The sequence below is a fragment of the Coregonus lavaretus genome (assembly GCF_964263955.1).
Source record: "Coregonus lavaretus genome assembly, chromosome: 12".
Classification (NCBI taxonomy): domain Eukaryota; kingdom Metazoa; phylum Chordata; class Actinopteri; order Salmoniformes; family Salmonidae; genus Coregonus; species Coregonus lavaretus.
The window spans coordinates 44,719,147-44,736,571 of record NC_139999.1 but is presented as its reverse complement, the minus strand read 5'-3'; the positions used below and the strand labels follow the sequence as shown (position 1 = coordinate 44,736,571).

General features: G+C 42.6%; 1 protein-coding gene across 1 annotated transcript; it reads left to right on the top strand.

Annotated features, from left to right (window-relative positions):
- The first annotated feature begins 1,057 nt into the window (after positions 1-1,057).
- On the top strand, positions 1,058-17,067 carry LOC311138918 (choline/ethanolaminephosphotransferase 1-like). Its single transcript, XM_084173718.1, has 10 exons — positions 1,058-1,282; positions 2,463-2,748; positions 5,727-5,901; positions 8,330-8,477; positions 10,154-10,295; positions 13,030-13,114; positions 13,381-13,512; positions 14,392-14,550; positions 14,725-14,850; positions 15,257-17,067. Exons 2-10 carry the CDS (start codon positions 2,555-2,557, stop codon positions 15,371-15,373), a joined length of 1,278 nt encoding a protein of 425 aa, XP_084029844.1. The 5' UTR covers positions 1,058-1,282; positions 2,463-2,554; the 3' UTR covers positions 15,374-17,067.
- Positions 17,068-17,425: the final 358 nt, after the last annotated feature.

Sequence of the window (17,425 nt, the reverse complement as noted above, 5' to 3'; positions counted from 1 at the left end):
AGTTACTTTAACGTAGATGGACACTAGGTGGCAACGATGTCCTATACGTCTGCACTAAGCAACCTTGAAAGACAATTTTGTTTGGACTCAGGTTAGTAGCTAACTGTTAAATCAAGCAGATATCTCAGGAGATATCTGAGGCACGCCCCTATTCCATCCAAGTTTTGAAATTATTTGTAAATGCTGTCTTTTTCACACAAGCTAAAAAAATGCAGGTTTGAATTGATGCTCTTGAACGCACTTCGCGCTGGGGTCCTCGACTGCAACGGAAGTGACCAGTGTTTTACTGACGGTTAGTGCTATCTGGGATCCTTTGGAACGTCCCTAATCCTAAACCCTAACCTTAACCCATTTTAAATGTCAACTTCAATGGGGATCCCAAGGATCCCAAATTGCATTTTTCTGACAGCAGCTAATGTTAGCATAAGTTAGCCAGTCCCGGTTAGTGCTATCAGGAATCATTGGGATGACCCTACCCTAAACCTTACCTAACCCATTTTCAATTGAGATTTGAAATGACAATTTTCGCTCCCAAATGGCTCTCCGTTCAAAATGCTTAAAAGTCGATCTTGAACCAAGGAGAAATTGCAAAGACAAAAAGTAGGCTACTATTTATTCCAAATTGTGAGATGAGCGTACTAATACATTTTTACCTGGATAAATTATTAGATCACCTGTAAAAAATAAAATAAAAATAAAAAAAACGTTATTTTTACAACTCTGCAAAAATGAGTTTAGACCAGAATGAAGCACTCTCACAACTATGTATTGTTTCTGCAGTGAGGATTCACCCTCTTTAGATAATTATTTTGTAATTTATCTGCAGGTAATCGTTGTTTTGAGCTCAAAAAGCAGTAGTAGCTGTATGTAAATCAGGGAGCCAAATGAACGGCTCTTTCTGGCTTTCACAGATGCGATTCGGTTCCCAACGTTCACCAAAAGATCCGTTCAAAAAGAGCCGTTCGTTCGCGAACGATCCATCACTAGCATCAGCTATCCAGTGGGACGGCCAGTGCTATCCGGAATCCTTCGGACACCCATTTTACATTTGAACTTCATGGGGTAGGGACGTCCCAAGGATCCCGGATAGCACGTACCCCGGTGGGACGTTGGAGTGGTCCCCGACGTGTTGTGGATCCTGCCTGTATTAACGTTCGCTTAGTGCTTTCCCACCATTTCTACGCCGTAAACTGTAAGACTGCAGCTACAACCCTACCAACGAGTCAGTCATTCAACGCGCTGTGAAGTGCCTCGACACCCTGCTGCCCTGTTTACTCGCCAGGTCAGTGGCTCCTTGGCAAACTGCTAGCCCACTGCTAACTAGTTAGCTAGCTGTCATTGTGGTGGGGGAAGGGTGCGTTTTTCGTACAGTAGTGGCAAATCAACGGATGGATTTCTAGAGATCCGCGGAGGAAACATTGACAGTTACATTGTAAATTCATCGAGGGATATCATGTGAAATAGCTTTGTGTCATGTCATTTGCTAGTGTTGTAGTTAGCCATCTAACTAGCCAGTTTTAGCCGGGATGCCACCGTTCAACAGACTGCCTGCCTGTCATATATATATATATATATATATGTGCCTGTCATTTAGTGGGACAGCAGAGAAACCACTAGCAGCTTCTAGACAGGTTTAAGAGTTGCAGCATAATTGTATTGCATATGATTGCTCTCAATTCCCATTGATCTTCCCTTTGATTTTCATTGACGTCAGTATCAAACTCAGTTACTTTGCATGACTTTTTGACTGATATAGGTGCTAACGTTGCAAGTGGAAACTAGCCTGTTGGGAATGACCTGGGGTCTGACTGACTGACTGTTTCTGCATCAGATAACGTTACATTTGCTGCTTTGCTTTTATTTTCCTGCATAAGTAAAATCAGGATTATGTCTCTACTGCCATTCATTCCAATTAGACTGGGTTGGATTTCTCTCTGACCAATATGGCTGCCATTTTCACCCCATTCTGACCATTATGGAACATTGAGGGTTAATGACATAGTCCCTCTGGTAATTTTAATAAGATCTCTATGGGCTAAGATTTGTTTGAGAAGCCTCATGTTTAGTGGAGTGTGACGGCAGGACCTGCCATATCCTGCCCCATCACCTCTTTAAGACTGTGGCTGCACAGTGTTTTATAACCCAGAACTGGGTGAACAGGAACGTACTCGTGCGTATGGCAATAGATAACCCGTACTGGTCCTAGGGTTCTTTCTTATTCTCACTTTCATTCTCAACTATTTTTTGGAGCTATCCCACCACATCCTTCCTTCCTCTCGCTCACTTTCACTCAAGTGAGAACTTGTGTGAAATGAAATGAGTTCAGTTCAGTAAAACAGTTAAAGAAGCCGCTGGCAAGAGAGAATTACTAGAGCAAACTGAACTCCCAAGTCCTATTTCAGCACCTAGCCTACATGTAAGCCAACCTCACATTACCTGTTCTCTCCTCTTCCACCCCTCAGTGTGCGGCCCCATTGTGGATCCCCAGCTCCAGCGAGCGGCGGGGGGAGGCAGAGCCAGAGGCTGAGGCAGAAGGCACAGCGCTAGCAGGGCCATGAACATCACCGGGTACCAGCAGCAGCAGGGTGATTTTCAGACACGCCGAGGCACACTCAGGGAGAGGGATCCTAGGCAGGGTGTGGGCATGGAGACAGCCTGCTGCCTGGCCCCTGGAGCCCTGCGCAGACTGATTGAGCTGCCCGCTCCCCCGCTCGACCGCCATCAGCTGAAGAGATTGGAGGAGCACAGGTACTGTCATAGGAAAATCTAAGATCAATCAAATCCATATTTAGCTTTGATCTGATGATCATATGGTATGTGTTTTATACTTAGCGTCATTACATCAAACATTTTTAGATTAAAAAGCTCCTGTTTGTGAATTCTTAAACCTGGTTGATGGATTCTTGTTCCTGCTGTCTGGTTCAGAGGGGTATTCCAGAAAGCCGGATTAGTGAGTTAGCAAGATCTGTCAAAACAGAATTTGAGCAAACTCAGAATTTCTGGTTCCAGAAAGAGAACTTGATGTATAGTCTGATCAGAAACTATAGCAACGAATGCTCTGAAGAAAACCTGCTAACTACTAGGTAAGCTTGATATTAGCCTGTTCAAGTGAATAAAGACAGGGCTTCTCCGGCAATCAGATTCTTGTCCGTCAATATGGCCTGACCCTTTGCGGAAAATCCAATTGACATCGAAGCCTGCATTGTTTGCCGTGCATTACAAAGGGAACAAATTATTGGACCTCGAATAGATCCTTTAGATCATTCAGAATATTTTATTTTGGAATGTTATTGTTTTTCCGCACAATCAATCATACACTGAGTGTACAAAACATTAGGAACATCTTCCTAATATTGAGTTGCACCCCCTTTTGCCCTCAAAACAGCCTCACCCTTTTGCCCTCAAAACAGCCTCACCCTTCACCCTCTGAATGGCACACATACACAATCCATGTCTCAAGGCTTAAAAATTATTCTTTAACCTGTCTCCTCCCCTTCATCTACACTGATTGAAGTGGATTTAACAAGTGACATCAATAAGGTATCATAGCTTTCACCTGGATACCCCTGGTCAGTCTGTCATGGAAAGAGCAGGTGTTCTTAATGTTTTGTACACTCAGTGTATATCTGGCGAACTTACTCAACCCGTAGCAATGTAACCCAACACGGTTTCGCTTTGACTGTTATACAAACTCTGTATTGCGTAGTGATTTTTTTGCCACTGTAAGTTTCCTGTACAATGTGGGGGATGCTGAACGATTTGGCAAGGCAACTGTGTGTAGAGCTGTAAGAAGATTCTGCCTCGCATTGAATAAATAGTTTATGTCTTTGCTGCATTCCCTGGCCATCAAGCTGTCCATATAATCAAGGAGGACTTTTACAGAATTGCAGGTCCAGTAGGCTGTGGTCAGTTGACTGCCACTGATGCTTTGCTAAATTAAAAGGCAACATAATAAAGTAGAAAATCGCCTAATTCATCCCACATATTTTCCAAACGTGATTGATGCTATAGATGGGACACATATCCCCCATTCAAAGACCCTCTGGACCAAATGAAGGAGACTACATAAATATAAAATCTTATTACAGAATAAACAAACGGGTAGCTATTGAATACTGTAGCCTACACTTTCACCAAAACAAATCATTTTCAGAAACAGGATTCAATTCAATGATCTTCCTTACTTATTTTTTCAGATGATCTGTGACTCCCATTGGGTTACAACTAAACATAGAACACATTGTTGCCTGTGTTGACATGACAAGCACTCTGTAGTCAATAAATTATAATTCATCCAACATAGGCTATGGAATGGGCCTACCATTGCAATTGTGACATAGGCTACTACAACTTACATATTAGGCTATAGCCTTGACATGTAATATCACCCGTTTTGCAATAAAAGTGCAACTGGATCCTGGACTTCCTGACGGGCCGCCCCCAGGTGGTAAGGGTAGGTAACAACACATCTGCCACGCTGATCCTCAACACAGGGGCCCCACAGGGGTGCGTGCTCAGTCCCCCTCCTGTACCCATGACTGCATGGCCAGGCACGACTCCAACACCATCATTAAGTTTGCAGACGACACAACAGTGGTAGGCCTGATCACCGACAACGATGAGACAGCCTATAGGGAGGAGGTCAGAGACCTGGCCGTGTGGTGCCAGGATAACAACCTCTCCCTCAACGTGACCAAGACAAAGAAGATAATTGTTGACTACAGGAAAAAAAAAGAAAGAGGATTGAGTACGCCCCCATTCTCATCGACGGGGCTGTAGTGGAACAGGTTGAGAGCTTAAAGTTCCTTGGTGTCCACATCACCAACAAACTATCATGGTCCAAACACACCAAGACAGTCGTGAAGAGGGCACGACAAAGCCTATTACCCCTCAGGAGACTGAAAAGATTTGGCATGGGTCCTCAGATCCTCAAAGTTATACAGCTGCACCATCGAGAGCATCCTGACTGGTTGCATCACCGCCTGGTATGGCAACTGCTCGGCCTCCGACTGCAAGGCACTACAGTGGGTGTTAATTATTTATGCATAGTCACTTTAACTCTACCCACATGTACATATTACCTCAACTACCTCAACTAGCCGGTGCCCCCGCACATTGACTCTGCACCGGTACCCCCCTGTATATAACCTCCCTACTGTTATTTTATTTTACTTCTGCTCTTTTTTTCTCAACACTTTTTTTTGTTTTATTTTACGTTTTTATAAATAAATAAATGCATTGTTGGCTAAGGGCTGTAAGTAAGCATTTCACGGTAATGTCTACACCTGTTGTATTCGGCGCATGTGGCAAATACAATTAGATTTGATAAAGTGAAAGTCTGCCATTTTCTGCCAGGCTCACTCTGGCCTTTGCGGCGGTGGGTGTATTACTTTTTAGGGTAAATATGTGAACATATTCGTTGTATGTTGTTACAGTTGTTTCTTGTTCTAGACTTGTGAAATATTGGTCTCTGTCTTTTGACTCCATATGTATAGTTTTTTCTGTCCTCGACATAATGACCTTTTTGAATGTTACGTGCATGCGCCAGTTGTCAGATCAACCAATCTGCGCTTCGCTTTGCCTAATAACTTAAACGAGAAGCAGCCATTCTGAAACCAAGAAATCCTGGACTCCCTTATCTGGTTAAGAGAAGCCGAATAGGTTCAGGGAATCCTGAATTTGTTTAACCATCTTTCCGTAATACTCCCCTGGTTCCCCCTCTACAGGTACAGCAGTGCAGGTCGCTCCCTGCTGGAGCCTCTGATGCACCGTTACTGGGAGTGGCTGGTGGGCCGTGTGCCCGCCTGGATCGCCCCCAACCTCATCACCATCGTGGGCCTGGCCACCAACGTATTCACCACCCTGGTGCTAGTCTACTACTGCCCCACCGCCACTGAACAGGTAACAATGGCAACAATACGTACAGTAGTACGTACACACTATTCAGGCAGTGTGTACGTACTAGTGTACTGCCCCACAGCCACTGAACAGGTTGGTTATACACTGCCTGGCTTAGTGCCATGGACAGGTACAGTTGGAGGGTTCAAGTAAAGTGCTACCGTATGGTATTTACCTGTCCAGGCAGACCTTTGTACTAAAGCTACAAACAAACATTCAACCCCCCCCCCCCCCCCCCCCCCCCCCCACACCAGCACCACAGCACTGCAGAGATGAGTGCATGCTAAGGACAGGGAATAGAGAGGACGCAGCAAAACATGCAAACTGTTAAGCTTAGTGGTTTCCCTCTAGAACTGGAAGCCTAGAATAACTTTATCTTCCCACAAGGGAATTTAATTGGTGATATCAGACTTCAAAGTACATGAAATTAGATTACATTCAAACTAATACTTTGTATACAAGAGGCACATCAAACAGCCCAATGCAATATAATGTATTTTGTTTGTCTATAGACCACCATGTGCTTTGTCCACAACACTAGTGTATGAGCCAAGTGTGTGAGGCTCACAAAACCAAGGACTTACAGTCTCTACTTATTTTTCATAGAAAGGCCAGTCTAACCATGGAAGAAAACATATCTATAATGTTTATAAGAATTCAAGCTTTCCCAGCTAGCAGCTGACTGCATATTTGACCATTGAAATGAATCCACAATTAACTTCCAAAAGTAGACCGAGCGTTATCTGCAAGGCAAAACATGTCCTCATCTTAGGGGTCTCTTTAATGCAGGTGTTATTCTATCCTGGTCCTTGAAGCCCATAGGTTGTGCAGGTTTCTGTTCCAGCCCAGCAGTAACACACCTGATTCAATTAATCAAGGGCTTGATAATTAGTCGATTAGTTGAATCCGGTGCTGGGATGGAGCAAAATCCTGCACCCCCTGTGGGTCTCCAGGAGGCAGGATTGAAGAGCACTGCTTCACTGTCACCTGACTTCCCCTGTGCTGCTAAACCAGACTACGGTCTTAACAGTCAGCCGCTCAAAGGTGGGTTAGAGTAGTCAGTCAGGGTTGTAATTAGGAGGATCTGCAGGATTTGACGATGAGCGTAACTTGTTTTCCCTTTCTATAAATAGTGCGCTGTCTCTAGTTCTCTACCTCCTCCTCCTCCTCTGTTTCTTTTGTAGGACAAAGGTTGAGAAATCGCTCTCCGCGCATGTATTCTCACGATGTGGAGAAACTGATTTAGAGCAAAGAGAATATCATCTGCTGGGCTGGAGTCGCTAGACTATAGGGACTTCAGTTGAGTTTAATACAGAGAGAACAGGCTTGGTAGGGTACTAGTTCTAGAGGGAGAGGCTCAGTGACTATGTACAGACGTCATCATTATATTGCCTCTATTATGTCCATGCTCATTGTTGTAAGAATGATTCAACACCTGACATAACAGGTCATAGTTATGTTAACATGATGAAGGTGTGGTTAGTTAAAGTGCTAAAACATCAGTGGCAGCACTGTTTCACAGTCCAGAGAAAATTGTATTTACTTAACATGCTGTACTAGTCAGTGGCCTGTTTTCTGATGGCCCAGGTCAGGATAGTTAAGGAAACAGTGCAGCTGATACAGGGTGTCTTGTTCTCTGTGCTGAGTTTCTCACCATGTGGTGTTTGAACAGAAAGTACACTTGCTCTAGGGGCTCTTAGTTTCACAGCCCTGTCATCTTGTTAGATTTCTCACACCATTTAAATTCCTAATCATATGTTTACTGAGAACACAGAGGCAGTCGGTAGATCTTTCCACCCTGCTCTACTTTTCAACATCCCCATGCCCCACGAAAAGCACAGACTCTTTCCTTTCACAAATTCCACTTTTTGGTCAGAGTGAGAATGAATAAAAAAACGTAATTTATCGGGCTATGAGCCAGATTGTGCCGCTTTGCGATAACAGTGTTATTTGTATGAATGCCAAATGGGCAAGCCTGTAAGTTGTAGGCCAGGCCGTGTCATATTCCAGTTGGTTTTAGTCTGTGTATAAACTGCTGTCAGCTCATCATAGACCCAGTGAGTACAGAACAGGAAATGAAGGCAGGCAACATTGATGATGCTGTGAAACTCTCTCCATGCTGATTGGCTAATGAAGGACAAAGCCCTGCCGTGTTCCAAAGGTATTTAAAGGGAAACCAACTATATATAAACCTCTTTTACTCAAGTTCACAAACATCTCTCTTTTGTGTAGCGGTAGCCTACATCTGCCAGAAGATCATGTTTTATGTCAGATGATGCTCTATTGATGATAATACCCACTGGTTCTCAAAGAACACAACTTCTAAATGCCTTGTGAGATTACCCTACCATAACCAAACATTTTTTATTTCTCCATTGGGAGAAAGGAAGTCATTTTTGTAAGTATTCACCAAGTCTTCCTTTTTCTTCAGGCACCTCTGTGGGCATACCTGCTGTGTGCTGTGGGCCTGTTTGTGTACCAGTCATTGGACGCCATTGACGGGAAGCAGGCCAGACGAACCAATAGTAGCTCTCCACTGGGCGAACTGTTTGACCACGGCTGTGACTCCCTCTCCACAGGTACAGCTGCCCCTCTGTGTGTCTACAGCGAGGGGGAAAAAGTATTTGATCCCCTGCTGATTTTGTACGTTTGCCCACTGACAAAGAAATGATCAGTCTATAATTTTAATGGTAGGTTTATTTGAACAGTGAGAGACAGAATAACAACAAAAAAATCCAGAAAAACGCATGTCAAAAATGTTATGAATTGATTTGCATTTTAATGAGGGAAATAAGTATTTGACCCCCTCTCAATCAGAAAGATTTCTGGCTCCCAGGTGTCTTTTATACTGGTAACAAGCTGAGATTAGGAGCACACTCGTAAAGGGAGTGCTCCTAATCTCAGCTTGTTACCTGTATAAAAGACACCTGTCCACAGAAGCAATCAATCAATCAAACTCTTCCACCATGGCCAAGACCAAAGAGCTCTCAAAGGATGTCAGGGACAAGATTGTAGTTGGCTGGAATGGGGTACAAGACCATCGCCAAGCAGCTTGGTGAGAAGGTGACAACAGTTGGTGCGATGATTCGCAAATGGAAGAAACACAAAAGACCTGTCAATCTCCCTCGGCCTGGGGCTCCATGCAAGATCTTACCTCGTGGAGTTGCAATGATCATGAGAACGGTGAGGAATCAGCCCAGAACTACATGGAAGGATCTTGTCAATGATCTCAAGGCAGCTGGGACCATAGTCACCAAGAAAACAATTGGTAACGCACTACACCGTGAAGGACTGAAATCCTCCAGCGCCCGCAAGGTCCCCCTGCTCAAGAGAGCACATATACAGGCCCGTCTGAAGTTTGCCAATGAACCTCTGAATGATTCAGAGGAGAACTGGGTGAAAGTGTTGTGGTCAGATGAGACCAAAATCGAGCTCTTTGGCATCAACTCAACTCGCCGTGTTTGGAGGAGGAGGAATGCTGCCTATGACCCCAAGAACACCATCCCCACCGTCAAACATGGAGGTGGAAACATTATGCTTTGGGGGTGTTTTTCTGCTAAGGGGACAGGACAACTTCACCGCATCAAAGGGACGATGGACGGGGCCATGTACCGTCAAATCTTGGGTGAGAACCTCCTTCCCTCGGCCAGGGCATTGAAAATGGGTCATGGATGTGTATTTCAGCATGACAATGACCCAAAACATACGGCCAAGGCAACAAAGGAGTGGCTCAAGAGAAGCACATTAAGGTCCTGGAGTGGCCTAGCCAGTCTCCAGACCTTAATCCCATAGAAAATCTGTGGAGGGAGTTGAAGGTTCGAGTTGCCAAACGTCAGCCTCGAAACTTTAATGACTTGGAGAAGATCTGCAAAGAGGAGTGGGACAAAATCCCTCCTGAGATGTGTGCAAACCTGGTGGCCAACTACAAGAAACGTCTGACCTCTGTGATTGCCAACAAGGGTTTTGCCACCAAGTACTAAGTCATGTTTTGCAGAGGGGTCAAATACTTATTTCCCTCATTAAAATGCAAATCAATTTATAACATTTTTGACATGCGTTTTTCTGGATTTTTGTTGTTGTTATTCTGTCTCTTACTGTTCAGATAAACCTAACATTAAAATTATAGACTGATCATGTCTGTGTCAGTGGGCAAACGTACAAAATCAGCAGGGGATCAAATACTTTTTTCCCTCTGTAAGTGTTTGCCCTATTAGGATTTCATTGAATCTGTGTTCCTTTTTCCTCTCGCTCTCAGTGTTTGTGGTCCTGGGCACCAGTATAGCAGTGCAGCTGGGCACCAATCCTGACTGGATGTTCTTCTGCTGTTTCGCTGGCATGTTCATGTTCTACTGTGCCCACTGGCAGACCTACGTCTCTGGCACCCTGCGCTTTGGCATGTGAGTGTGTCTGCGCTCAGATGAGAGGGAGTTGGCAACAGTGGGAGTTGGGAGGAGGGAGAAAAGCGGGTTTAATAGTAATAATAGATTTATACTGAACAAAAATATAAATGCAACATGCAACAATTTCAAAGATTTTACTGAGTTACAGTTCATATAAGGAAATCAGTCAATTTAAATAAATTATGAATTTCACATGACTAGGAATAGGTCACAGGTACCTTTTTAAAAAAGGTAGGAGCGTGGATCAGAAAACCAGTCAGTGTCTGGTGTGATCACCATTTGCCTCATGCAGCGCAACACATCACCTTCGCATAGAGTTGATCAGGCTGCTGATTGTGGCCTGTGGAATGTTGTCCCACTCCTCTTCAATGGCTGTGTGAAGTTGCTGGATATTGGCGGGAACTGGAACACGCTGTCGTACACTTCGATCCAGAGCATCCCAAACATGCTCAATGGGTGACATGTCTGGTGAGTATGCAGGCCATGGAAGAACTGGGACATTTTCAGCTTCCAGGAACTGTGTACAGATCCTTGTGACATGGGGCCGTGCATTATCATGCTGAAACATGAGGTGATGGCAGCGGATGAATGGCACGGCAATGGGCCTCAGGATCTCGTCACGTATCTCTGTGCATTCAAATTGCCATCGATAAAATGCAATTGTGTTCGTTGTCTGTATGCCTGCCCATACCATAACCCCACCGCTACCATGGGGAACTGTTCACAACGTTGACATCAGCAAACCGCTTGCCCACATGACTCCAAACATGTGGTCTGCAGTTGTGAGGCCGGTTGGACTTTTATTGTCCCCAGCACAAGGTGCGCCTGTGTAATGACCATGATGTTTAATCAGCTTCTTGATATGCCACACCTGTCAGGTGGATGGATTACCTCGGCAAATGAGAAATGCTCACTAACAGGGATGTAAACAGATTTGTGCACCAAATTTGAGAGAGAGCTTTTTGTGAGTATGGAACATTTCTGGGATCTTTTATTTCAGCTCATGAAACATGGGACCAACACTTTACATGTTGCGTTTTATATTTTTGTTCAGTATAGTTAGTCCGGGTAGCTATTTGGTCAAATATTTAACTATCTGCATTGACCCTTTTTGCATTAACTTTTTTGACTCGTCACGTACACTGCTGCTCCTGTTTACTATCTGTCACTTTATTCCTGGTTATATGTACAGTACCAGTCAAAAGTTTGGACACACCTACTCATTGTCCTGTTGAAAAACAAATGATAGTCCCACTAAGCGCAAACCAAAGTGCTGTGGTAGCCATGCTGGTTAAGTGTGCCTTAAAATCTAAATAAATCACTGACAGTGTCACCAGCAAAGCACCATCACACCTCCTCCTCCATGCTTCACGGTGGGAACCACACATGCGGAGATCATCCGTTCACCAACTCTGCGTCTCACAAAGACATGGCGGTTGGAACCAAAAATCTCAAATTTGGACAAACAACAGATTTCCACCGGTCTAATATCCATTGCTCGTATTTCTTGGCCTAAGCAAGTCTCTTCTTCTTATTGGTGTCCTTTAGTAGTGGTTTCTTTGCAGCAATTCGACCATGAAGGCCTGATTCACGCAGTCTCCTCTGAACAGTTGATGTTGAGATGTGTCTGTTACTTGAACTCTGTGAAGCATTTCTTTGGGCTGCAATTTCTGAGGCTGGTAACTCTAATGAACTTATTCTCTGCAGCAGAGGTAATTCTGGGTCTTCCATTCCTGTGGCAGTCCTCATGAGAGCCAGTTTCATCATAGCGCTTGATGGTTTTTGCGACTGCACTTGAAGATACTTTCAAAGTTCTTGACATTTTTCGTATTGACTGACCTTCATGTCTTAAACTAATGATTGACTGTCATTTGTCTTTGCTTATTTGAGCTTTTCTTGCCATAATATGGACTTGGTCTTTTTACCAAGTAGGGCTATCTTCTGTATACCACCCCTACCTTGTCACAACACAACTGATTGGCTCAAACGCATTAAGAAAGAAAGAAATTCCACAAATTAACTTTTAACAAGGCACACCTGTTAATTGAAATGCATTCCAGGTGACTACCTCATGAAGCTGGTTGAGAGAATGCCAAGCGTGTGCAAAGCTGTCATCAAGGGAAAGGGTGGCTACTTTGAAGAATCTGAAATATAAAATATATTTTGATTTGTTGAACACTTTTTTGGTTACTACATGATTCCATATGTGTTATTTCATAGTTTTGATGTCTTCACTATTATTCTACAATGTAGCAAATAGTAAAAATTAAGAAAAACCCTTGAATGAGTAGGTGTGTCCAAACTTTTGACTGGTACTGTACATATGTACCTCAATTACCTTGTACCCCTGCACATCGACTCGGTACTGGTACCTTGTATATAGCCAAGTTATCGTTACTCATTGTCTATCTATTACTTTTTTATTATTACGTGTTTTACTTTTCTATTATTTCTCTATTTTCTTTCTCTCTGCATTGTTGGGAAGGGCCCGTAAGTAAGCATTTCACTGTTAGCCCACACCTGTTGTTTACAAAGCATGTGACGAGGAGTAATCCATGCTACTGAAGGAATATTGAAAGATACATGTTTGCCATTAGTGCATCGTGATTGGTTGGGAGAGCTGTGGTCAGTTGGGTGAAGATGGTCCATAGGGCAGCTGTGTGGCGCTGTGCTTATGGACAGTGTTGATGACTGTTCTGACTAACCTCTGCTCTCTGCCTGCTTCTCTCAGCATTGATGTGACTGAGGTGCAAATCTTCATTATAATCATGTATTTGTTGGCCGCCGTGGGAGGATCCGCTTTCTGGCAGTCACTGGTAATTCTGATTGGCTCAAATTTCCACTGATTGTCTGTTGGTAATATAATGGTAGAGTTGCCTGCATCGGAATGTTCAAATTCTGTGTACAGTGTGATTCCTTACCATAGTAAATGCAATTTCACTTTGAGTAATGGAACAGTTTTATTAACAAGTACCCATCTTACTAACAATGTTCAGAGCTGTTTAATGTACTAAACACTCAAATGGTGGTGACTGGGTTTTTTTTAATAATACATTATATCTTTGTTCTCTCACCTCCACAGATCCCAGTCATAAACATCCAGATGAAAATAGTTCCAGCCATCTGCACTTTCTTAGGTGCCATCTTTTCCTGTACTAATTACTTCCGGGTTATATTTACCGGAGGTAAGGGCAAAAATGGATCCACAATAGCAGTAAGTCAACACTCGCGCTCAATTCCAAATCGACATGTAGCCTAGTCCCTGACCTTCATGTAGATAGGTATGTAAACATAATGGTAGTGACTCCTCCTTGCCCTGATAGACTCAGATCTTTTAAATCTATCCAGTCCTTTAAGATCTACAGAAATGCCTAGGGGGAAGGGGGAATCTGACATCAGTCCTTCTCCCAAATTCCTTCACCAACCGTGACACAAGGTAGTTTACAATCACTATGTAGGCTTTGCCATGTACCTTCTAGATGGTGATGCTGACTTGATGCCTAGGTGCTTGTGTACTTGTTTCATCCATTTTACTGAGCTATCTATTAGCTTCAGAGGAAATGAAGGATGTGTATTAAGACTGTTGGACCTGATCCCAGTTCAGTTCAGTTGGCGAAGCGATATCAGTGTTTGTCAATTGGAAGTATTTACTTTACATGTTTTCCTTCGGGAGATACTGTATATTATGACACCTAGTTATACACAAATGATAAGAGGCCATCTGCGTTCTTTTAAGGTCCTTACTACTGAATAGTGTCTGTTCCAGGTGCGTAGGAGTCAAAATAAGAATACTGGAAGAGATTGAGACCCGCACTGTCGAAAAAATGAATACATCCAAATGTAAATGTAAAACTGAGGCTTGAATGCAAAATAAAGATGTTTATTTAAACATCATGCTGCCCAAAAATCATGCATAAGTGAAAGGTGAAAACAAAACAGAAATGTTTCCGCCTCAGGTGATGATGGATTATTCACACCAGCATTCATTACTGTGTGTTTTCTTTTACCCTAACTGCACTCACATGTCATTAACATACTGTATCATTGTGGCCTATTAATGTCATTGATTATACAGTCTCTCTCTCTTCTCCAGGGAACCAGTGTCCTGTCTCCTGTGTTACATATAGGCTCAGTAATAATCCTGGCCATGATGATCTATAAGAAGTCAGCTAACCAGCTCTTTGAGAAGCACCCCTGTGTTTATATCCTGGCCTTTGGCTTCGTGTCAGCCAAGATCACCAACAAATTAGTTGTAAGTGTGGTGTGCTGCTAATTGGTGTAATGCAATACCTGTGCATCCTGTGCACTGTAGATATTGATGTAAATGTGCTTGATGTAAGAACGTGAATGATATAAATGAACGTCATCCATGTAAATGTGCTTGCTGATTGGAGCATGACTGTAGCCTGTGTCTTGTTTGTTTCAGGTAGCACATATGACAAAGAGTGAGATGCATCTCCATGATATAGCATTCCTGGGGCCAGGCCTGCTGTTCCTGGACCAGTATTTCAACAGTTTTATTGATGAATACCTGGTGCTGTGGATTGCGCTGGTGAGTACACACACACACACACATTTCCATGGCTTAGAGGTCTATAGTATCTGAGCAAGTCCAGGGTGAAGTTATGCAACAACAATGTATGAGGGCATGCAATCTGCAGCATGTGTTCACATGACAACATGTATCTTTGAAATTAACCATCAGTCTTTTCATATGCAACACTGATTTATATTTCATCCTGAAACTCTGAAAGGTATAAAGACTTACTGTGCGTTTTTCAGAGGCATGTTTTCAGTCTAATGCCACGTTTATTTGTAACTAATCGCAAAACCCTTTCATACGTTTATCTTTGGCATCCTCTAGCCATCTACACATAAGGTCCATTGTGTACAGTGGTGTTGATCAAGTTCTTGTTTCCGGACTCTTCTTTTTCTCCTCTTCTGCTTTCCGTCTGCAGATCCTGTCTTTCGTTGACTTGGTGCGTTACTGTTTCAGTGTTTGCAACCAGATTGCCTCCCATCTTCACATCTTTGTCTTCAGAATCAAGCCACTGACCCCGTCCACCCTTCAGTGAGGACAAGGACGCCATTACTGTCTCTCTCTCTCTTTCTTTCTCTCTCTCTTCATGTTAGTTAGTAATTTGTTGAGGCAGGGTTGGGGTGGATGTGGGTGGAGCTATTACCAGTAGATGTGCACGCCAAGTGAATGTGGGGATAAATTAAATATAATGAGATATTCATATTATTATTAAGTTATTTTCCATCGTTGCTTTGTGCAATATGTGTTGATTTCATCTTGTTACAGTAATCAGATTCCTGGACAAAAAGAATGCTTTGTCTCTTTTTCTGAAATGAATGGTCACATTGGACATGAATGCTCTTTTCTGTGCCAGAGAGGGCAAATAAGTGCAAGAAGACTGTAAGGGGCTTGAATAGGTACTACCTTATTCATATAATAATGATCATTATTATTTTCTTATTGAACTTTAAAACAAATATTTAATGTGTTGTGATTGTTGGTTGTTCTCTACAAAGAAATGTACAGGATCGAAAGAGATCTACACAGGATGTCAGTCTGCTTTCAGTTTTGTTTCGTAAGAGTGTTGTCTTTATTAAATGTATATATAATTTTGCAATATTTGCATAACCTCACTTTTCGGTTTCACAAATATCTAACTATTAGGGTGTTGATATTTGTAGTGTCTCAAGCCTTGCTTCCCTGAAATGGCTCAAGCATACATTGTCTCCAATGCCACCAACATTACACAGCACTTATGGCACCACATGCAGGATTGCTAGCAGTTGTCAAGCATACTATTCTGTATATCCAGTTTAATATTGCTTTTAAATAGTTTAATGTATAACATATTATTTACATTTTTAGCAGCAAAGAGTTTCTTGCTTTTGAATTGTGCCTGTTTATTATTGTATTGTCCTGTTGCACCTCTGCTCTCAGATACTGTAGTGTTGCATTTGTCTGAAAATGCTTGACGAAAACTAAAATGCCAAGTGTTATTGAAGAAAAGTAAGAATGTGATTTTGTCCCAAAAAAGTAGTGTCATTCTCATTGGAAGCTAAAGATGTTGTCTGTTGTCCAAAGCTTGCTCATATCTAGAATCTAACAACATGTTTTAATTTTACTTAAAATTATTTTGTAATTTGTTTTTAAATTACCTTGTAACACATCTACGAACAACTTTCTTTGTGTAGAGCATTCTGCCCTGTGCCAGGTCCACATACAGCGATTGATAGTGTTTTGGGAGAATTGGGGAGCTTCAATGTGACAGAAAAATGATATTCTGACTGTGCCGTAATCTTATTTGTCTGTACAACGTTTTTGCCTCTATACCTGCAGTCTGCTTATAATTCACCGTCAGAATCAATAGAAACTGTCATTTCAATGAAAAACAGACTTTATTTCTGTGTGTAATTTTATTGGCCAGTTGCTGAGCTCATTCGACAATGTGTACTAGTAATTTACAGATGGGTAAAAGGTTGCCTTAAACACAATTTTAGTTTTTTCTTCTTTTGTAAGATAAAGGTCAAGCCTCTTAAACAAATTAGGGGCATGTTGTCTCTGTGTGTGTTTACTGGCAGAGGCTTGTGATTTCTTCCTTATTACTGTTGTTTTCTTTTGGCCAGACTGTCAAGCTCAGGTATATTACAGTGTGCAGAACAGGATGTTCATAGGCTACGAGAAAATAACTTCCAAGATCTCTCCCTCACCTACCAATGCAAATAAAATGTAATTCACACATGTAAGATGCTACCGGTTGTCTGTGTTATTTGTGATAAAGGTTTCTAGACTGAGTGTACAAAACATTGGGAATACCTGCGCTCTTTCCATGACAGACTCAGTGCTTGACTTGGTCAGGAGCTCACCAGAGCTGAGTACAGGCACCTCAAATGTTCTACTGCTTGAGTTCCTGTTCCTCTTATAATATATTAGCTCAAATGTATTCTGGAGCTCCTGCACATAAATATAAACAGTACAGGCAACCAAAATGAGTACCGGCACCTATTTCAGTCCAAGTCACACACCGCATAGACTGACCAGGTGAAAGCCAAATCCACTTCAATCAGTGTAGATGAAGGTGAGCAGACAGGTTAAAGAAGGATTTTTAAGC

Bases quoted from the DNA above. Each gene is read 5' to 3' on its own strand.
- LOC311138918 (XM_084173718.1), top strand. From the start codon at position 2,555: ATGAACATCACCGGGTACCAGCAGCAGCAGGGTGATTTTCAGACACGC. The intron at 2,749-5,726 runs GTACTGTCATAG...CCCCCTCTACAG, and splicing joins AAGAGATTGGAGGAGCACAG to GTACAGCAGTGCAGGTCGCT. The intron at 13,115-13,380 runs GTAATTCTGATT...TCACCTCCACAG, and splicing joins CCGCTTTCTGGCAGTCACTG to ATCCCAGTCATAAACATCCA.